Here is a 23,090-nt window from a genome sequence, read left to right as displayed (position 1 = left end):
CAAGAACATTTAGCGTCACAGTTCTGCATTGAGCTGCAGGGTTGGAGGTTAACACAACAATATGTGACTGCTCTTTTCCATAACCTCATTAACCAGGTCTTAAAATCTACAGGACTGTACAACATATAGCTGACCTGCCTCATGAAAAGGTCCATAAAGGTGTTCCATGACTGCACCACAAAGAGGCCTCTGAAGAAACACATACTACATCATGTCTACACATTAGTGTAAGGTGAGAAACGTTAACGGCAGTGTGGACTATGTCTGTTCTAGTCACAATTTTTTTTCCAATCTGTTTAAAGACACAGGAAGCGTGCAAGTGCTTTACAATGAGGGGGGATTACATCAAGTCTCACCAAAACAAACAGAGAAAGAGACAAAACACGGCTAGATTAGGACGGCTCCGATATAATTAGGTCTATTTTTTTTCCCCCCAATCACTGACGAAGACTTTTGACATGATGTAGAACTCTCTCGGGTTCAGGTTAATCTATTCTCTTTTTTCATTCAGCAGATGTTTCTAACCGAGAAAACCTCTAATTAGTTGATAGACGTTTTTGTTTTTTGGAGAAAATAGTGTTAGAGCGGCTGTGGAGGATACATTGCATAGTACAGACTTGGCATGATGGAATGTTTATGTAGTTTTTACTAGAGGTTTACTGCCTAAAGCCAACCACATGTTTCCCTGTTTATAAAACAAAATAATGAGTTTGAGGTACTTCATTAGAGTTTGTAGGTTTCCTGGAATGCTTTGTGGAAGAACAGAAAAGCTTTGTGAAATGAGTGGTCATTAAGTGGCAGCAGACTGACAGCAAAAAAGTAATTCACATTTGTCGGAAGCAACACTTGTTGTGGAAAAAGGTAACTCCCATGACAATGCATCATATCTTACCTAAAGAACAGTACCACATTTTCAGGTGTTTGTTTGAAAAGTCCTTCGAACTGGTCTCTGGCCCACTAAAAGAATTGTATTGCAAAATTTGTGTCAAGAAAATCCAAGAATACACTGAGTGATCACAACAACTCTTGATAAGATTATTGTGCTGTATTGCACCGGATCTAAAAAAAAAAATTCTAATGTTTCCCCCTACCGTATATGTTAATGAGGTGGATTCAATCATTAGAAACATCTTTTCATACAATGCATTTCAATGCAACACTGACATAAAGTACTATAGGATTATATTCATCAACAACAACTAAGTGTAAGTAGTAGTCTTTACTTAGACTCAACATTTTAAACACTTAAAGTAAGAAATATTTTAGGTTTCTGGTCATTCAGTGTAGGTTTTTAAGTAAAACTTAGTAAATCAATCGTGTAACTCAAACACAAAGCTTAATTACATCGTACCTGCAGGGTGTGCTCAATGCGGTGAGGGAAGTTCTTGAGAGTGCACAGTGGGATGCCTCCATTAGAACTTGAAGTGTCTGGGCCATAAGGCTTTGTCAGGTGAGGCACCACCACCAGAGTATGACCCTGACATCCTAAAGTTCCTCCCTCCAGCAATGGTTTCTGGTGTTGAACGCAGCGTCCATCAAGATAGACCCCTGGGCAAAAAAAAGGATTAAGAATGGTCTTTTACAAGCATTTGTAGTCAAATGTCTACTGTAGGCTTCCATGCTCCGGTGTAGTAACTGTGGTAACGAGAAGTTATTATAATAACAGTTACGAAGACATAATAAGTGCCCTCACTGGCTTCCATATTATCAAGGGCTGCAGCCACTCCATCGAGACCCCTGAAGAAGTCGTAATCGTACACTCCTTCACTGTCAGGGTCCAGACGGTTCTGGTGAGCGGTGATGTTCATCTTTGGGTTCATCTCACGCACTGCTCTGGCTGCAACTTCGGATTTTGGTTTCTGTTCATGGACAAGTGAGTAATTGGGGGGTGGGGGTGAGAAATGGAGGTAAAGTCAGACACAGATAGCAACAGATGGAGAGAGAATTTAATAACATGTTAATTTACACAAAATCAATATACAGATTTGTTTTAGGATCCTTGGATGAAACGTTTCCAACAAATGAGCAAAATATAGAAGACATCTGGTAATTCATACTGTATTTTTTACTGTCAAGCCTATTCAAGCCTCTCAGCACATTTTATCTCCAGAATGCCAGAGCAGCCGAGGATTTCTTGTCAACATACACACTAACTGCATTAAACGATGTGTTGCATAAGTTGTTTAGACAGTGGTAGTTGTTTACTCAGACACATGTGATCAACTATCTGATATAGTCCTAAAGCACACTGCTCAGCAAAATTGCTACAAATGATGGAACGTGAATGTGTAATCTGACACAAGCTATTTTAAACCCAATACCTTCTCCCCCCACCCTGTCCCATTTTTACCGTTTATTATATATATATATATATATATATATATATATATATATATATATATATATATATATATATATATATATATATATGCTGTAATCCTGCCAATTTCCCCACTGCGGGAGTAATAAAGGAATATCTAATCTAATCTAATTAGTAAACCCTCTGAGCCTTCGATTTAACCAGGTCAAACAAGAACCTGTGAGCTATCATGGTATTTGAGATTCTTCATTGCAGAGTGATGTTGTGCTTTTTCTCACCCCAATATCCTGAGACCTGAACAGGAACTGTCTGTTCAAGTTGGATCTTTCTATGAAGTCCATGTCTGTTACGGTGATTTGGCCTTCTTCTCCGGCACCGAGCCCCATGAGGGCAAAGTTCTTAAAAAGCTCACATCCGATTGCACCAGCTCCAACCTTGAAAAATGACAGGAGAGACTGTGTCAAACTATATGTGTATATCAGATGGTACAATACAAGTGAACGTCATTAAATTATTAAGAAAAAAAATCAGTTTTTTACAACATAGCAGAACATTATTTATCTACTGCAGCACATTCCTTGTTTCACTTCCTGATACTTTCAGTTTTCACGGTGATAAAAGAAACTTATGCATGTATACAGATGCAGCCAGTAAACAGGAAAAAGTACAACCTTTAAAAGGAAACAGAGAAAGGGCTTGGCACTGTTAAAAGGCCCCTGCACACCAAGAGGTCAGCACTGGGCCTGGCAGCAAATGCTGGCTGTAAGGCAGCTATTTCCTGCATGTGCCATCATTAACACCACACACGATCAGATGGAGATCCTGCATTCCCACAAAGAGTGTGCCCCCTGCTGGACAAATACCAAACCTGCCCTCACCAGGAAATACTTCTGCCTTTCAAGCTTTTCCTGGAACGCCGGCCCAAATACGGCAATCTGTCCATCGTATCTTGTGCCTTTCTGTCAGACAAGAAAACAAAAAAAACTTCAATTAAATACCAAGTCAATTTTTATTATTAGCAACATTGCTATTACTATTGTCGATACCATTATTGCTTTTATTATCACTACATCCAATGCTGCTATTATTTTTGGTAGTTGTAACTTTTTCATCATGCCTACTACTCTCATTACATGTCATTTCTGACATGTGCATTGAATGTGTTGTAACTCTGTTATGTTATTATTGTTATGTATCTATTGTACTTCTGTCTATCTGGGGGAGAGGGATCCTCCTCTATTGCTCTACCTCAGGTTTCTTTCGTTTTTTCTCCCTGTTGGGGAGGTTTTTTTGGGGGGAGTTTTTCCTGTCCCAGGACAGAGGATGTCCTATGTGTACATATTGTAAAGCCCTCTGAGGCAAATTTGTGATTTGTGAGCTATACAGAATGAATTGAATTGAATTTGGATGTTCCTGATTGGTATGTATGCTTTTTTTAAATTGAAAGATCTGTGAACATACTGCTGAAAGGGAGTCCTCTGTCAGTTGGTCCTCTTCTTCAGAGAGGCACTCCAGTGCATCAAAATATAGCCACTGGTGAAGAGGCGTATATTTCCCACTACATGCCTGCAGGAATGTTATAGAGTGCAAAGAGCAAAACACAGTGAGTAAGTGTTAAGTTATATATAATTAATATACAGAATGTAACAATCACAATGTCATACTAATGTCACAAGCATTGACCTTTGACCTTACCTTAATAACTTCTTGAGCTGCCAGGCCTCCAATGAAAGCATTGATAGGAGCCAAGTTACCCCGGGCTGTGTAGGAAAGGGTTCTCACAGCAGCTTCATCCAGATGTTCCAGCTGTGCGACTGTATTCAGCATTTCCACTATGGCAAGCAGGGCATCTGCATCTGACTGTATGAGATTAATCATGTCGAGAAATTAGTGAAACGAATCCTGTAAGCGGCGTTAATGATCATACTACACCATTTTAACTTGTTTTACTTTTGTTATATACGTATATGTTTCACTAATCATATAACTTGTTTTGTAAAATAGATTAAATACAGGCTGTAATATCCTGTAACCTTCACCGACCTGAGACCGAGGACGAGGGAGTCGCTGTTCTTTCTTTACAAAGCAGTGGAGGGCTTGAAAGGCCAAGTGGAGGGTGTGGTGCCTCTGTGTTTTTCCATAGTCATTAATATTCAGCAGTTTATGGTCCAGTAGAGCTTCACCCAGTGTTTTCTGTTATGTTGTAGTTATTTCATTAACAAAGAGCATACTTTCACAAAGGCAAAAATTAAGAAAAAAGGTTGTGGATGTGGATACTTACAAATGTTAGCCTGCAGGGCTGCTTAACCTCAGTCACTACTCCACCCCGTTCATACTGAGAAAACGCTGAAGTATCACCAATGCGGAAGGAGTATTTGTCTGGATATACAGGTGACAAATACACAGATAGTGAGACGAAGATGAGTTCTCATCATGACTATTGTTAACTATGGATGAGTGTCCTGTGTGACACTAACCACATACTGTGATCTCCACAGGGCTGATGCTGTTGAGCTCTGTCATGCCTTGGACTTCAGAGAAGAACACTTTAGAACCATCTGAGAATTTATGTTCCCGGTCATCTGTGCACAACACCACTCCAGGATTCGCCTAAAATAAAGTTATGTTGATAACCTTCATATTTGAAAGATATAAGTCATTTAAAATGAGCATATTTTTTGACACTTTGAGAAAACCTGTAAAAGACATTTGGATTGTGAATTATTTACATTTGAACCCGACAGGTCAGAGTCTCCACAGACTCTGTGGAGTTATGTATGTTCTTCCACTGCATATTTGGATTTCCTCTCACAGTCCAAAGGCATGTGGGTTGGGTGAACTGCCAACTCCAAAATGCCCGAGGGAGTGAATGCTACCCAACACAACTCTTAGCCAGATAAGGTTTTAAAATGGATGGCTTGATAATATAAATGCTTTCAATATGCCAATATCATGAAGCAAATGGAGGATATTACCTGAGAGACACTTTGTATCATCGCTGATTCTGGATTCTCCCCATTCTGGTCCAAGACCTCAAACTCCTCCCCAAAGTCACAGAACAGCTGACTGCAAATTAACCACAGAGTTTTCATGATTTTCTTTCTTTGCATTATTAACTTCTTTTTCTTTTTGACAGTTTGTCTTGCCCACTTACCCACAGAGGCCTTTGGTGTCTGCTACAATGAACTTGATTCCATTTGAATGGCAAAACTCATCAAAACGCTTCTGATCACTCAGTGAGGAGTCAGTGAGGACCACCACCTGAAAAATGACAATTTCTCCTCCACTCAGAAAAGTGTTTCTCTCGTTGTTAATGTCATTGTTTATCCGTGCTCACCTTAAATCAGAGTTTAAGGCTTGTAAGTAAGCAGGAATTTGGGACATCACAACTATAGTCAAGAGGCCAATTGTGGTCCGATATACAAATTATCAGATTAGAGAAACATTCTAATTGTTCTAATTCTAATATTTTCATTATCATAAAGTTTTCAATGAGGGAGAAAAAGTAAATGTAATTTTAAGAATCCCAATATGATCCCTAATAAGAACCTAGTCTAGTCTTTGTGTACCTGAAACTGCAGAAGCAGCTCCTCATCCAGCGGTTCAGTGCAGGCCGACACGAGCACATGCGGGTTCAGAGCAGACAGCTGTTGTAGCGAACACGTGGCTCGATTTTGACCAAGATGGGATTCCTTCAGGAAAAACTGGTGAGAAAATTAAATGATAGGTTGAAAAAACAATCTCAACTTGACTGTATCCCACCGTCTTCATCTGCAAAGTGAGTTTGCTCAGGTTTCACTGATTACATTTCCATGATGATCATGAGCACCTTTTGAATGTTTCATCAACAGACTTTTCCAAGATCAAGAGTTAACTATCAAACTCAACATTACAAGTTGTTGGATGGCATGTTTTTAATTAAACCCACGTCACGGCCTCAACAGCTATTTATAATCCTTTTCTGGTAACATTTAGAGCATTGGATTGGGAAGGGAGTAAATGTGCTTAATAAAGAAAGTAAGTAGAATGAACCTTTATGATTTGTTGCATTTAGACAATTATTGTATTACTGCCGAAGTAACATTTAAAAATTAAACCATGCAGAAATGTTAGAATTCAAATAGAAAAGTGAAAGTAAAAAATAGGCTTTATATAATACAAATATTCCAGGACTGGCTGGTTTGGCAAGTTTGCCTAACAGGAAGTTGTCCACTTTAATCGAAGTTACACGAAAGCTTTATCTCCTAAAGTTTAAGATAATAAATACATTTAAATGTATTTATTTACTGATCAACATCATGGGGTTGGTACCTGGGAGGACAGGTCGGCCCACACCGCCTGGCCTTCATCCTGGACGGTGACAGAGTTCACCCCGGACAGGATCACATTTTTGGCAATTTCTACGCCGAGACCACGCATGCCTGCAACGAGCACGTTGGCTGTGGCCATCCGGCGCATCGCCTCGTGACCCAGGACATACCTGTGCAGGTAAAAGAAGAAGTGAGCCCCGATGGGTCTTAAGTCTACGTCGTTAAACTGATTGATTAGTATGAGTCGGTAGTACTTACAGCTGTCTGGAGTAGAACCCTTCATCGATTTCACCTATTTCTGACATGTATCTGATATGAGGTGACCCGTCTGACGCGAGGGATCAGCTGGAATAATACCTCACGATGACACAAACCGGGTGTGACAAGTTAGCAAATGACAGTTTCAACTAAAGTATTTCACTTTCGTTTCAGAAGAATCGTTGGGTTTGTTGTCGTGATAAGAAATTGTTTCTAGTCTGGCCACCAGAGGGCGACTCGGGACTGTTTATTCAGTTGCAGTAACAACCTGCTCCTGTTAAGAAAATCATTTGCAATGAACTGGAAGATTTGAGAGTGAAACCTACACTTTAGGTTTATGTATTAACATTTGTAATATGTGGTCTTGAATAATAAAAGTATTCTGCTTAGTGTTTCGTCCCTTGAATGTTTAACCTTCACTGTACAGAATGACGTGTGTTCAGAGTTTGACACTAGAAGGCTGTTTTCACATTCATCTGCTGAAGGGGGGAGTTGCTCTTTGCTCACCTTACATCTGAGTTTAAGACCTATGCGTATAGGAGCAATATTTGAGACATCAGAGCTGTGGAAACCAATAATTGTATACACGTTACCTAAGTTTTGTGGAATACTTTCACTGAGGAGGGACTTTTCAGTGAAGTAGGATACATATCGTCTTCTTCAGCATTATAGTGTTGAAATGAGCACTATTTCCAATTGAATATATTCTGGTAGAAGTAGATGTACTCAAAAAAAAGTAACTGAAAAAAGAAGAAGACAGATATAATACCCATGCTTATTCATCAAAGCAATCTTTTTAAATGCATGTCTGAGGAGGGCTCTTTAACATTTCCGTGGTGAGAATAACAATGAAAAAACCCTATTGCTTCATGTCTTTGTCATTCATTTGAACAATCTCAGTCTGGTGAGGAGTCACAAAAACAAACCTCCAGAAGAAAGTTCTGCATGCAAAGGAGTGACAAGAGATTATTCATCATTACGTATCAAATGGAGGCAGTAATTATGGCAGACCACTGTAGTCTCATTGTGGTGTGTGAACGAGGAACAGACAACTTCAAGATCTCCAAAGGAACCTGAAATCAGATTCAATAATTACATGATGACTGAAATTACTGCATTGAATCATAAAATGGACTATTTTTAAAGCGGCATACTGAGCTAAACTTGTGGGAAATAACCATATTATGGCGGTTAACTCATTTAAAATTTCTTCTGGGAATTTAATCTCAGACATTAATACATCTCTGGAGATCCTCGTGCTTAAGGTCTAAATATTCCTTGTATGGACCAAATAAATCTAAGCTGCATGGCCTGTAATAGTTTCACAGGGACAGACCCATCAAGGACTGAACACTGTTGTTTTTTGACAGTTTGTTTGTTTTCTCTGTGTTGTGCAACGTTTTGCTTCTGCATTATTGCCTATTTGGGGCAGTGAATACGGCAACTCGGACTGTTCAAACAGTCTGTGATTACTGACCTTTGGATTCAGTGGTAGATGTTTAACTTTTGGATATATAATGCTTTATTATACCAATGACAATATTTATATTTGTACATTTTCTGATGATGAATAGCCTCATATGTAATGTAGCAGTTTAATGGTCAACATGAGTACATTTTTTTTTTATTTATCCTTTCTGTAAATCATTTTTATTTGTCTGTTAAAGGTCACATTGCTGACATTATGATTGAAGTGGTGTGACTGGAGAGGGGAGACATTCCTCTCAGAGCTTCCTGGCTGGAGTTGCTTATATGTTCAGAGTAACTTCATTCCATCATCTGAAAGCAATGCATTTCTTGGCAAGAATCCTACAGGCGTAGCCAAGATCAGACTATTTTCAAATGTTGAGAACGTTTTTCCATTACATTTTCCACAATGACGCCTGAGTGTAAAATCAGTTGGCGATATAATATGACTCTTGGAAAGGGAATTAGGAGGATATCTTTTAGTCAGATTTCGCAACTATTTCAAACTTCCTTGTTGCGGGCGCGGCTTGAGTCTTTAGAGTCAAGCACGTCAGAATGACAATAGAATTTCCGGTCTTAAATTTTCAAAATAAATCAGAAATCTTACTCCAGAACAAGTTTTCCTGAATGGTACTAACACTTGTATGCTAAATCCAACTGTATAATATAAAGGAATTGTAAATACAATTGTGTTGCCATATTATGCTCATGCAATGACGAAGTATGGACAATCTGAATAAATGTTACACTTACTCAAACCTAAGCTCACAGTTCTGCTTAGAGTTAAGGATGTTTGAATTCAGTTGTTACATTTTTCAACAACGGTTACTTGAATTAGGATGTCATTATGTGAACTGTGAGGTCTGCTTTTCATGATCTGTGTGTTTAATTGTTACAGCATAATTATTAGTATAGAGTAAATAATTATAAAGATCTGTAATATCATCATAGGCTTGTAATATCAACACGTCTTGTTAGTAATATCAACAAATCCTATTTTTGCAATTGGAATGCATACCATTTATTTTAAATGCAATCATTTAATGTGCTCCTCTTTTTTTAAATAGACTAGTTCATCTTTTTCCTCCCTTTTCAGACTATTTCAGGTTGCCTACTCTTGTGAATTGACGTTTTTGCTGGGAAAAAATATTATTATTGAATAAAATAAAATAAGTAATAAATCATGAATCAAATGAACAATGTTATTAGAGATGATTGCTAAAAGCATTATAAACTAATCATGGATCACTCCAACCAAGATGACTCCGTCCTGGAGCACTTTATTTTGAAGGTGAGTGTAAACTCCTGTTTTCATCTATAGACTGTCGTTCGTCTCAAACCGTAGATGTAGTTCATTATCAGTGTGAGCTCGGTGCCAGTGGGACTTCGGTGCTGTCAGGTGAGAAGCTGCTGGAGGTCACACTGAAACACAGGACATTTATTTCTCAAATAATTCACATTTTGAGACTGTTGGGCAAATCACGACGACATTAACCCCTTGTCAAAGTGAGGTAAGAATATTTATTTTTAAATAGCCTACATTTGTTAAGGATTAAGTCTAGCGTAGCTGTTGGTCCACGTTAATGAATGACTGAACCCTCTGTTTTGAAAAAATAGAAAAATAGTTGTCCATCGCATAATGGTGTATTCAAATTCTGATACAGGATCATTATCATTTGTAAAAATAAGTTCCCATGAATTTGGACTTTTGGACTAATTTAGGCTACGCTATTTCTCTGTTTATTCTGTGTATGGCTCTGGAAGCCTGAACATTTCCATAGTTACTCCACATGTTGCAGCAAGTTATGTCTTGCCCTCACTAGATTGTATCTTGACTATAGCAACTTGTTGTTCTGGGCTTTTTCAGCTCTATAGCCCAATCAGTTTCACAGCTCTACCATATCTGTGCCTGTCAAGTCTTATTTGTCTGAAAAAGCAGCATCTACTCCATCATGGGGCTCCGCAGCTGATACTTTTGCCTCTTTCCTCAGTTCCCCATGCTGCATTTCTCAGTTTAAACAAGCTAAGATGTTTACAGTATCCAATTCCACATCAAAAGCAATGCATATCTGTGGAAATGTTACTGCTCTCTGTCTGTTAAATCTCAACATTCCTTCTGTGTTTTCCCTCACAGAGCTCCTGCTGATTCTCCAGAATGTTCTCTTTGCGGAAAGTATCTTATAGGTAATACTCAATCACGGTGGGCTGTGACGTGGAGATGGTCACTTGGGCCGCCTTGCTGCCACTATGCATATGGATACAAACACAAACAGCCTTAGGACAGCACACATGTGCTTCCACTCCACCCAGGCAGCTGGATTTCACTGTAAAATACTCCCTCCCTCACTTCCAGGCAGACAAACCTATACAGAACATAGATGTGAGCTGGGAGGAGAATCGGCCAGACGTGTATGTTGCATGTCAGAACGCAATAGATGCAGTCAACTATGAAATGGAAAAAATCTGGGAGGTGAAAACTGGACCTATTGGCAGTCCTGACTGTGAAACCTGTTTGTTGTGTGACATAGAAATAGATCCTGGGGATCCCGTGGATACAGACAATGAGGTTCTGCTTTTGGATGTTTCTGCATTTCCCACTCCCTACTTGTACTTTTGTGGGAGTACTCAACATGGGATCTGTCACTTCATTGACACTGGCTCTCCAAAGCCTGAGCCGATGTGCTTATACAAAAAGAAGCAAAACTCTCCAACCAGCTGTACAGACTGTCTGGCCAGCCCCCTCGGCACCAAAGTCATCCTCGTCGAACAGGGAGCCACAATGTTCTTCTTTGTCGCATCTTCTGTCAATGACGAAGTGGCACAGAGGTATCCAAGGAGGTCCATATCAGTGGTGAGGCCACTTTCAACTGAAGATGGCTTTCATATGGTCATGTCTGGCCTGACAGTACTCCCAAGTCTACAGGACTCTTACAAGATCGATTACATCTACAGCTTCTCCACCACGGAGTACGTCTACTTCCTGTCTCTGCAAAGAGAAAACCCATCCAAGAGCAACTCAGCTTTTCAGACTCGTCTTGGGCGACTGCCGATAGGAATTCTCGAGGTGTGGATGTACAGAGAGGTGGTCCTGGAGTGCCGCTACGAACCAAAGCGCAGGAGGCGACGGAGAGAGGATTACAAATACATTGTGTATAACGGGCTACAGGCGGCACACTTTGGGCGAGTGGGGAAGGACTTGGCAGAAGAGCTGAGGTTCACTGTGGCAGAAGACATTCTGTATGGGGTGTTTGCAGAGGTGAATGCACAAGGTGAACCTCAAAACAACTCAGCACTGTGTGTCTTTCCCTTGGCTAAAGTAAACCATGCGATAAACAAGGGTGTGGATGCCTGCTGCAAGTCAGGTCCAGAGCAGCTATCTAGAGGTCTCTGTCACTTCCAGCCGTGCGAGAGCTGCCCACACGAAGTGAGTAACTCTTCTTCTTTTATTTTTTTGTCAGAGCAGAGGAAAAGTGCAAAGGTCCTCCTACGCCCAGACAGGAAGTGACCTATTCTAACAAACACTGTGTAATTAAGTCACCTGTGACCGGAACAAAGTAGTTTATCATTAAGCGTCAGGTTTTATATCGTCCTCTTGAGCAATAAGGGATAGTGTAAAGTAAATCTTGACTACTGGAGTAGTGTATGCCTGTGGGCCGTGGCAACTCTGGTGAAGGTGTGTGAGAGAGCAGGCCACATCAGAGAACAGGGAGGGGTGGATGAGTCAGTAGTGTGACCTGCACGTTGCCACACCGTTTCTCTGCTCTGTTAAGTTTCAGTATTTCTCTGTGAATGGGTGGCAACTGTTTACTATTCAGAGCTTTGATATGAAAACTGTTTTATCAAGATTAGAGGCTCAATGATTAGACTAGGTTGGATTCATCCGTTTGCTCCAATTTTCCTGCCCAGAACTATTAATTGATAAGCTACTCGTGGAGAAAAGTGTTGGAAGATAAAGACGACTTGGTAGTTTATATCTAAACCTAAAATAAAATACAGGGTTAACTCTCAAAACACCCTCCTGAAATAGAGCATTTGGCTGTGGTGCTCGACAAAATGATAAAGGTGTGGTCTTTTCCCTTTTGTGGAGTTCAAGCTGTGTCCTTTGAGCTCTCGCAGCCATGTGCACACCTACAGCGATGTGTGCCAAGAAACACAAGTTATAAATCTTGCTGATAAAAAGAATTCCAAAGGGAGGGACAGTGTTAGACTGTGCCTGGCTTTTACGCATGTTATTTGAGTAGGAAATGGTTAGAATATTGAAGAAGTAAAAAGTAGGAAGGGAAATAATCTTTCATCTAATCGATAAATGAAAAACTCATAAATCTATTTTAAAGCTGTTGCAAAATAAAATAACATGGATACTATATGTATTCACGCTTCAAATGTTGAAATACAAAGTGACTGAAAAGATCAAATGACGTGAATACAGAGCTTTCAAATAGTGGGAAGCAAACATGGGCATGTTGGGGCAGGTCAGCTAAATTGCTTTGCAGTGGAATGTTTATTATTAGTTAAACATATCCTCTTTTTTGAGTAATTACTCTTTATCAATCGAACATATGCTCTGCCAACCATCCACTCACATCAGTCATCAACATGTTTCTGTGTGTAATAGTATGTGAAGTCCAGTTTCAGTTAATAATGATGTGTACTGAGGACCAGTCACCAAGTCAACATATGGAGCCTGAGTCACTGCTGTTTTGTGACCTTGTTCCTCTTACAGCTTGTTACTATATGACTGGAGGCGAGGCTACAGAGCACTTCGTTCCCAGAAGGAGACGGATGCTGGCAGAGGCAGAGTCTTTAGATGTATCTATGTAAAAAAGTAACACCCTTGCTCTGTATGTGTTTCTCCTGCTTGCACAGAGCTCTGGAGGTAATGACACATGCAGCGACAAACCCACTCTTGTGTCAAAGCCGTACTACAGACTAGACCTCTTCAACAGGCAGATGAGAGACGTCCTCTTCACTGCTGTCCTGGTCACCACTATTGGGAATCACACGCTGGGTCACTTTGGTACCTCAGATGGCCGAATACTACAGGTAGCAGCATAACATAGTAATTATGTGGTGTGCCTCTGCAGTTTGAATGTATTATACCAAGGGTCTTCTTCAGTGGTCACAATAAACAGAATTTAAAATATCTAAACATAAAAATGTTATTGTTACTCTACGTCAGCCAGAAGACACAAACATGGAAATCCTTGTGACATTACTTCTCTGTTTTGTGTGGTTTAGGTGATTCTTGCTCTGTACAGGCCTATTGTTTTTGCCAACTACTCTCTTGGAGAAAGCCCAGTGTCCAGGATAGCAGACGTGTACTCGAACGAGTCACTTCTCTTCGTAGTGGGAAATAAGGTACATTTAGTCAAATCTACTGCAGGTATGCTGCTTGTCTTTTCGGGGGATTGCAGCCTTTAATAGTGCAAACAGACCAACATTTCAACCCTACTGTGTCTTCATCAGAGTCAAAATGGCAAACACACACATAGTCAACATAGAATAGGGTACATTTGTCAGTGGATAATTGATTGAACAGGATTTCAAATCTTTTGGATAGTGGATTCAGTGGTGAGAGCTGCCATAACCAATGTGTTACACAAGTGCCAGACCCCACGCACCATATTCATATATATCAGTAACAAAAGAATACAGATGTATCTTAAAGCTATGAAGATAAAGTGAAGACAACTCTGCATCCATAATCAGCTTGAGGACACATGATACATTCTGTTCTTCATTTAGGCTAAAAGGCTGTATTAAAAGTATGAATACAAAATGCTTTTGTGCAGAACAGTGGGTTGACTTGTAGGAGAGGATCCATGTTTTCCTGCTTACCTTATGACTGTTTTTCTCTGTTACGTCTGGCTGATTCCACCCTCGTCTTCTTCTCTTCTTCCTCAAGATGTTTAGGGTGCCCTCTGCAGGACCAGGGTGTGCACATTTTATGACATGCTCCATGTGTTTGACGGCTCCACTCTTCATGAACTGTGGCTGGTGTTCAGGAATCTGCTCGAGGCAGCATGAGTGTGCCTCTCAGTGGAACAAAGACTCATGTGCACCTGTGATAACACAGGTAGGTCTGTAGCGAGGTGTAACTGATTAGCCACTGCATCATCATGGGTCTCATGCAGCAACATCCTGTTAAATGTCTGCTATATGTTCTGTTAAAATAAATAAGAGAAGTCAATGCCAGATGCACCAAATGTTCTTAAACATCCAAATCCGCTCTCGCCCAGGTGTGCTGAATGATGGCTCACACATGATCATAAATTGGAGGCGTGTAGCCGATTGTTTATTACTAGAATAGGTAACGCCCCCCTAAATACTATAGCAGGTGTTGTTCTGTGTGCAAAGAATTGGAGGGAAGCTACCAAAAAGCAAAGAGCAGTATGTAAACCATTCAGAGTCTGAATGAATATAATAAAATCCAAAGTATTTATTCAGCCCACAAATGTAATAATCCAATAATTATTATTATTTGAATACATATACTACTCTAAATATGATGTAAAATGTTTTTTATGTTCCTCAAATTTAAAATGTGTGTCCTTGCATTGGACAAATTATTTGTGGACTGTGAAAACAAGATGTTTTTCCTTATCTTGTTAAGAGGGCTTTTGACCGCTCATAAAAAGAGTAAAAAAACGTTGGGGAATTCCAGAAATGAACGGGTACTAACAAAACAAAAGAACAAATCATGGATATGAACAAAAGTAAGAGGACATTTTGTTTATATATTGTTTCCTGCATGAGGCCTTATGAGTCATAAAGTTAAACTGATCACAATAATAGTACTGATTGCACTAAGATGCTGATTGCTCCGGATGAAAACCCTTTCTTTTGCAGTTTTTTCCTAAAATGGCAGCTGCTGGTGCTGAGACAGAAGTGACACTGTGTGGCTGGGAGTTTCAGTCTCCTCTGAAACCCGCCATCATCAGCAGCAAAACCCACATCGTCACAGTGGGCTCTGGGACCCTGTGTAGCGTGCTGCCTAAAAAGAGCAGTAGTGAAGTGTGAGTAGCATACATGCGCCGAACAGCATCCCGTCATGCGCATATTTATGTACACAATATCAGACAGCAGGCCTAAGTATAAAATGCATGGCCCGCCACTGCTGTGGAAATGTCTCATTTCAACATTTGCTGCTGTTCATTTCTGTCTGACTAGCCGTTGGCATATCTTCATCTTTTGAATTCATAGACATGTCGTTCTTTGTTTCCTTTAATACAGTCTAGTATGCAAGATTCAGGAAAACACAGCAAACCAGAACCTCAATATCACACTGGAAGTACATGAGGGGGAAGTGGAGGGCCGCTACTCAATTGATGGCACAGCACAGATTCCTGGCTTGTCTTTTGTGGTGGGAATGATAACATTTATGCAATTTAAATCGTTTTAAAATGAGTTCTGTGTATGGTCTTTATTTGACTCAATGATCTGTATAGTGTAACATTGTTAAGTGAAAACATATTTCACCTCTGTCTAAAAAGGAGCCTAGCATTACAGGAATCAGGCCCGACTATGGACCTGTGTTTGGAGGAACGCTGGTTACACTGACAGGCAGATATCTTAATTCTGGGATTCGGAGAGATGTCTCCTTTGGCAAAAGGTGCAACATCCAAAGGTGAGCAAGATAGAATAATTCATATGACTAATGGTCTCTAACACCTTCATTTCACTATGTTCAGATACCACTTTTATCTCTTTTCTTCTCAGTGCTCCTGAAGGAAGTGGGTCTTCCTCGATCGTCTGCCTCACAGCAGCTGCAGCAGGTGTTGGGAAGGTACCGGTGATATTCTTCATTGACAACTTTCACGTGACGACCAACAAGACGTTCTTCTACAAGAAAAATCCTGTTATAACCGCTGTACGTCCTAATTGCAGCTTCCAAAGGTTAGGACGCTGATCCCAGTCTGCTCATGTCGTATTATTGGACTCCAAATGAAGTGATATCACGCTAACCTTTCATTGGCTGAACTTAATAAGACAGTGTTTGCACATAATAACATATTGCTCATTTGTACTGACATGCAGTGGCTCCAAGCTGGTGATAGAAGGTCATAATCTTGACTCTGCCCACAAAACTGTGGTTCAGTACGTCTCCAAAAATCACAACATGAAATTTCTTGAACGAGTAAGTTAACATTTTGGTTTTATATTTGTGTAAGTTTGTGTGTAGAGAGTAAACTATTCAATTAAACTAGTTTACTTCCAGTTGAAGTCAAACCAGTTCATTTAACTATTTCAGCAATGAGTGGCCAGTCATACTCATTCTTTCAGTTTCAAATGAAACTGGATCTATACTGTTGTTGTGATTTCAAACAATACACAATGTGCTTATTTCACTTAAGGTCTGCAGCGGCACAAGAAAAGCCACAGATATGGAATGCTGGGCCCCTGTTTTTCCGAAGGAAATGCCAGAAGAAAAGTCTGACACAGGAGATATTTCTATTCACATGGATGGGAAAAGAAACCTTTGGAGTGGATGTTTCGATTACCACCCGAATGTCAAAATCATTCCCTTTGAAAATGATGAAAATGAATTACCTCTGAAACCAGGAGAGACGGAAGTTTCACTGCATGTATGTTACGTACACACCATAAGATTACGTTTTTCCCACACATCTATTTTACATAACGAGTTTTGTTGTATTAAAATGTCAATCACAACAATACTTGCACACCACAATTATTAATATCCGGCCATTCTTCTCTTTTTCCCCAAATGTAACAGCATAGCAAACTGAATACAGTGAGTTCATGTATGAAGATCAAAATGACCATTGGTGGTGTGAACTGCAACGCCCAGGTTCTGTTAAATGAGCTGACCTGCAGGATACCCAAAGGCCTGGTCATTCCCAGCGAAGGATTGCCTGTCCAGGTGAGAGAGTCTGCTTTTAAATCATCAACGTTAACCTGATTAACTTTCTACTCATTTAAATGGATTGCACGAGAGTCATCAACTGTTCCACTGCTGTAGGTGTCCGTGAATGGGGAAGTTTCCAGTATGGGTAAAGTAGTTAACGATGACAGCAACAACAATACTCTAATTGCGGGCATTGTGCTGGGCATTTTTGCCGCATTGGTAGTAGGTGCTGGCCTTGCATTACTTGTGATGATCCATTTGAGGAAGAAAAAGAGAGGTAAGTCAGGTAATCCTGAAATCTAGAACACTTGCAATTGTGCACTAATAATCCTGCACTAATGGTCTGTTTACCTGAGAGTCAAGTAGCCTGACCATCTGTGACGTTTTGACTTACATTACTGCACGTTTTCATAGTTTAGTGCACAGTAATTTAATTAATCATGCGTATCCTTTTAGCCAACATAGAGAACCGTTTGTCAACAATGCTTTCCCGGCACCGAATGGGCAGCGGTGCTGATGTCTCTCCAACAGGTGACTACAGGCGAGGTAACAAATCCTAATTAATTAATTCATTATCCATTTTACTGTCACTTTTAATGCAACATCAACATCTTCAATGTCCAACATCATCCGTTTTTTATCAGTATTGGATGGTCTCTTGAAGTGAAGATTGTATCACATACAGTCGTCTGTTTGGTAGGAGAAGTAACAAAAGAGGCAAAGGCCTGTTGAGTCCAACATTGTCATGACGTGGTTTCCTTGTGTGCTGCAGTGGATCTGTCCAGTCAAACATCAGGTTCAGGAGGAATGGCCTTCCACGGTTTATTGTACGCAGCCAGCAATGATCATCTTTCCATTCCTTTAATGTCCCGGGATAACCTCTCCATGATCAGTCTGAGCTCTGAACTTCTTGAAGAAGTCAAAGATGTCCTGATCCCGACTGAGATGCTCCGGATTGAGGATAGCCAGATTATTGGCAAAGGTAATTGTCTCGTCTTTTATATCTGTTGTTTTTGTTCTTTCCTTCGAATACTTTTGTACCAAATATTCACAGTAACCACATTTTCTTCTTTTGCAGGCCACTTTGGGACAGTTTATCATGGGTACCTGATAGACAGCAATAAGCAAGAGACCCACTGTGCTGTCAAATCACTGAACAGTATGTGAATACCCTTTCTAGATTACATTAAATCAGTATCATATGAGCTCCTGGCTGCTGGATTCATCTGTATAACCATCTGTGTTGTATGAACAGGGATCACAGAGTTGGGGGAGGTGGATCAGTTCCTCAGAGAGGGCATCATCATGAAAGGTTTCCACCACCCCAACATACTGTCTCTGCTGGGCATCATGCTGCCAAAAGAAGGGCTCCCCCTGGTGGTTCTACCGTACATGAAGCATGGAGACGTGCGTCACTTCATCCGCTCTGAAAATAGGGTAAATTGCGCAATGAAGCTTTCTGGATAGTTATAATACTTCAGAACATGGACGTTTGCTATTTGATACTTCCTTGTCCTTCACAGAACCCAACAGTGAAAGACCTGATAGGCTTTGGGCTTCAGGTTGCCACGGGGATGGAGTATCTAGCCCAGAAAAAATTTGTCCACAGAGACCTGGCTGCACGTAACTGCATGTGAGTGTGAATCATACACTGATTACAGGCCTGTGACATGTCAGTGGAGAAGCTGTGTCACACCAGTAGGGGATGTATTATAAAAGTGTATTTAAGTTTTGGAAAATCTTTATTTATATAATGTATGCAAGAAATACTCGTCTTGGTTTGTAGTGATCTACTGCAGCACAGCATATTTGTTCATTCTTAAAAACAACTTAACAAAGTTAGTCAAAGGGACTTATAGGGTATAAATATACCAGATTATGGTTGCAGCTTGTATTTTTCTTTAACCCTAAACCATTCCCCCATACTCTTGTTGCTATATTGGAGAGAATTATATACAATTGATGCCACTCTCACATGTTTCACTATTTTTGAATCCCACTTTTTTTGCAACCTCACTGCTCATTAACACTGATTGTCCAAAATGGTGTAAATTAAAGTTCACCTGGCTCCTTTTGAGCACACTTTGAGTCTAGAGATGTGTCATCTTAACAGGCAGTGGCAGAGAGATGTTTTCTTAAGGTGCCTTCTCTATTCAGGCTCGATGAAACATTCACAGCAAAGGTTGCTGACTTTGGCATGGCAAGAGACATCTATGACAAGGAGTACTACAGCATTCAAGATCACAAACGGGTAAAACTGCCAGTGAAGTGGATGGCCATTGAAAGCTTGCAAACACAAAAATTCACGACCAAGTCTGATGTGGTGAGTGTTCTTTATCCAGTCTACTAAAATATGCTTGTTACAACTATCACATATCTACAATATATTGCATTACTGTTTCCCAGTGGTCATATGGCATCCTACTGTGGGAGCTGTTGACCAGAGGTGCGAGCCCATATCCAAATGTGGACCCCTATGACATAACACACTACTTGTTGAAGGGACGGCGGCTTCTCCAGCCACAGTTTTGCCCGGATACTCTGTAAGTCATCATTATCTCAGATGTATCTTAACTAAATATCATATTTTTAAGCTCACAATGGCTTCCCTGCTTACATATTTACTGACGTACCTGCTCATTCACTCATTGGCACATGTATTTCTTCCACAGCTACTCTATAATGCTGACATGTTGGGACCCAGAGCCTGAGAGCAGACCTAGCTTCAATAGCCTCGTTACAGAAATGCAACACATGCTGTCCTCTCTGGAAGGAGAACACTACATAAATCTGAATGTTAACTATGTCAACTTAGACCAGCCACGGCCCTACCCGTCCCTGACTGGATCTGCAGATGAGGCTGAGGCCTCAGACTATGACACAGACAGTCCTGCTGGCAGCTGAGGGTGCAACGTCTTAAGGCTCTGTAATAGGAACGCAGGATGTGGATTAAAGTTGGACAGCACACAAGAGAAGTGACAAGGTAACCTGGATCCAATCAAGCGTCACATAAATTGTTGATCTTTTCTACAAACCCGAGCACATTGAAGGTTTGGCTACTGATTTAAAAGACACTGTAGGTACAATAAACTCTTATTGGATCTGAGACACAACCACGCTGGAAGTTCCCCATCCGTGTGAACACGTTTTATTTGTAGCGAAATGGAGTGTGACAAAATGAATGTTAAATGTGCAATTGTTCTCAAATTTGCAGAATAGGATTAGGTGAGACTATGTGCTGTTATAGAAATATATGTCTCTACCATTGCATTACTTTTTTTATTTTTTTTTTTACACAATTTTCTCGCTGAATGGGGGGGGGGGGGATATAATAAAGATGATATCTCTTCATGTAGGCCATAGAATGTGGACTTAATACAAAAGGACGTGTTCATGTGAAATCATCCTACTGGATGGTGATTAACTCCATGTTCTCAGATTTGGAGCCACCTATAGAATCATACAGCAAGCTGCCAGTGCTGGTCGGATATCAACGAGGAACAGAAGTACATCCAGTACCTGTCATTGTCACTAGAGGGCAACCAATGCCTCCTTCTTAAGCACACTTCAATGGCTGCGGCAGGGATGTCTGCTGCACTACGGCAGACCGCACAACACAAATGGGTTACACAAACAGTGCAACTGCAATATATTCACCTGAACAAACTTATTCATTCATTTCAACTCAATCGACACAGTCCATACTGTGCATTTTTCCTTATTCTCTGCATGTAATTACAATGATCTTCACAGCAAATTAAACAATCCATGGGATTTTAGAATGTATGCACTGATTTGTCTACTTTCAGACTGACAATGCAGTGCGGTTTAACAAAACAAAATATTTATGTTGACCAACAAGCATTCTACCAGGGGTATAACTATGGTCCTGGTATACTGCTGTGCTGCATTTTCTCTCCTTCCTGCCAAGCTTGAACTGAACTTTGCTCTAGGTTTCACTGTAAAGAGTGTTTTTACAAATGGTCGATTGTACATGCTACTTGTCAAGTAAAGGGTTTCAACAAATTAAAGTTTCCCTAAACTTGTCTTCCAAGCCTCATCCTGAATTTATACTAAGAAAAATCCAAACTGTTACAGATCACTACAGCAAGTCAAGTCCTTTTAAAGTATATCATCAAAGCAAATAACAAAGGTTGGGCGCAGTACAGCCCTTGTTCTCGGTCAGGTGGAGGAGAGGAAAAACCTAAACTGTTAGAGGTCTGAGTTATGTCAACTGCATGCTTCTGTCTAATCTGTGTATCTAGCATTTGTAATACTCTCCATGAATAATTTATAGATCTAAAAAAAAAATGTATCCGTTGCTTTCAGGTACTGAAAAGGTGACAGTAATGATGTAATGATGCTGGATTTGAAAACGAGGTGATGTCTGCAGCTAGATACCAAACAAAAAGACAACATTATGGATATGTTTTGCTGTGAACTACTATTGCATTTGAGATTTGCTTTTATTTAAGTAATGCAATACCATCAGGACTTCAAGAAAGAAATCACTGATTTAATTCAGATCGTTTAGTATTTGTAGGCTGCATATGATGAAGAAGAAAAAGAGAAGAAGAGGTTAGTCAAGACATAAATGGTATGAGGTGCAATATGAACCCATGGAAAAGACACAATTTATACCTCAGCCTATAAGCAAACAAGGCTTCTGCCTTGAAATAAAGTATTATTTTAAACAGATTTGTCCTCTAACTCGTCATCGTGATCTCATAATTGGGCAGCCTCTGGGATTGAATAAAGCGGTTGGCATTTCAAATATAATTTGGCATAAAACTAGCACACTGGCATTGAAATAAAAACTTGAAAAGAAAAAAGAAAGATTGGCATCAGCTTTGGGTAAAAAGGTTATACTGAAAAACAGCATCAAAACAATATTTTCCGTCTGTTTTGACAATGAATCTGCTTTTTTAAAATTTGTTTTACTTAGTTTTTTTAGTGACAATGTTCTGTTCCTGTTCAGGATTTGATTTCAATGCAGAAAACAAATTGCATGGGGCAACGGCCAGGTTTGACCCGGTTAACAGCCATACTACAAATGTGTTTATGATGTTAAGGGAGAAAGTAAGCACTCTCAGCTAACTATGAATGAACAAGTGTGTTGGTAGGTATAGAACATCCCCAAGGTTCCTGGCCTCTTGACTATAACTAGCTTGAAGGGTTAGTCAATGTATTTAGCACTACACACATTGTCATCAACTTAGTGGATTAGCAAGGGACACCTTAAAAAAGCATCAAAATTGAAGCAGCAGAAGCCAATGATATCCAGAGTTATAATCTTTAGCATGCGTCAAGTCAAAGACATAGGATCCTACACGTCCCATGATGCAACTTGAAAGCATCTTTAATTGAAGAATGACTGAACCAACTGTCAATGAAAAGCCTGATTATAACAAAAGAGTCCCTGAGCACCTACACTAAGTCTCAGACGGTCTATTTATTCAGAAGCACCACATGTGTTCCTCCCCCACTTACACACAGACGAGCGCACACACACACATGCGCGCACACGCACGTGCACACACGCACTCGCACACATGCACACACTACCCATCTAAACCCAGTAGCACAGTGAGGGGGAATAGCTGCACCGAAACAAGCTGAGAGCAGATCCCTAAAGTGTCTAGTCTGAAATTCCTTTTGTTGTCTTCAAGTGTATATATTTATAAATATTTTACACTTTTATTTCACACTGCCCTGGTTTTGAAGCAGGGTTCGGTTGAGATCTGCGAAACTGCAAATATCATACAGCAGCTGTTGTGTGATCCATGACAAACTGGACAGGGGAAAGAAACTGTGGCTCGCTGTTTACTGTCAAGACTTATGCAAATGTATCCTCAACCGACTAAAT

At 40.2% G+C, this 23,090-nt stretch overlaps 2 protein-coding genes across 2 annotated transcripts in view; one reads left to right on the top strand and one right to left on the bottom strand.

Moving 5' to 3' along the window:
* uba7 (ubiquitin-like modifier activating enzyme 7) overlaps window positions 1-6,935 on the bottom strand; it is a gene marked incomplete at its 5' end in the record, with an annotated part of 30,455 nt that extends 23,520 nt beyond the window's left edge. The window contains 15 exons of the mRNA XM_079219028.1: window positions 893-957; window positions 1,352-1,548; window positions 1,694-1,859; window positions 2,599-2,754; window positions 3,199-3,279; window positions 3,782-3,886; window positions 4,016-4,180; window positions 4,364-4,513; window positions 4,602-4,699; window positions 4,798-4,930; window positions 5,296-5,386; window positions 5,475-5,581; window positions 5,890-6,024; window positions 6,632-6,800; window positions 6,889-6,935. Of these exons, the coding sequence (XP_079075154.1) occupies window positions 893-957; window positions 1,352-1,548; window positions 1,694-1,859; window positions 2,599-2,754; window positions 3,199-3,279; window positions 3,782-3,886; window positions 4,016-4,180; window positions 4,364-4,513; window positions 4,602-4,699; window positions 4,798-4,930; window positions 5,296-5,386; window positions 5,475-5,581; window positions 5,890-6,024; window positions 6,632-6,800; window positions 6,889-6,935 (1,865 nt within the window). The remainder of the gene's footprint in view (window positions 1-892; window positions 958-1,351; window positions 1,549-1,693; window positions 1,860-2,598; window positions 2,755-3,198; window positions 3,280-3,781; window positions 3,887-4,015; window positions 4,181-4,363; window positions 4,514-4,601; window positions 4,700-4,797; window positions 4,931-5,295; window positions 5,387-5,474; window positions 5,582-5,889; window positions 6,025-6,631; window positions 6,801-6,888) is intronic.
* A 2,783-nt stretch (window positions 6,936-9,718) lies between these two features.
* LOC306736890 (macrophage-stimulating protein receptor-like) lies at window positions 9,719-21,266 on the top strand. Its single transcript, XM_079218577.1, has 21 exons — window positions 9,719-9,754; window positions 10,490-11,779; window positions 13,222-13,398; window positions 13,594-13,713; window positions 14,261-14,431; window positions 15,205-15,371; window positions 15,589-15,718; window positions 15,849-15,982; window positions 16,075-16,251; window positions 16,393-16,492; window positions 16,710-16,940; window positions 17,093-17,239; window positions 17,339-17,501; window positions 17,681-17,770; window positions 17,997-18,206; window positions 18,303-18,383; window positions 18,480-18,661; window positions 18,748-18,857; window positions 19,382-19,547; window positions 19,631-19,767; window positions 19,897-21,266. Exons 2-21 carry the CDS (start codon window positions 10,574-10,576, stop codon window positions 20,126-20,128), a joined length of 4,131 nt encoding a protein of 1,376 aa, XP_079074703.1. The 5' UTR covers window positions 9,719-9,754; window positions 10,490-10,573; the 3' UTR covers window positions 20,129-21,266.
* Window positions 21,267-23,090: the final 1,824 nt, after the last annotated feature.

The sequence above is a fragment of the Taurulus bubalis genome (genome assembly GCF_910589615.1).
Source record: "Taurulus bubalis genome assembly, chromosome: 5".
In the NCBI taxonomy this organism is placed as follows: domain Eukaryota; kingdom Metazoa; phylum Chordata; class Actinopteri; order Perciformes; family Cottidae; genus Taurulus; species Taurulus bubalis.
The sequence above is the reverse complement of the archived record's forward strand: the minus strand, read 5'-3'. Positions and strand labels throughout refer to the sequence as shown.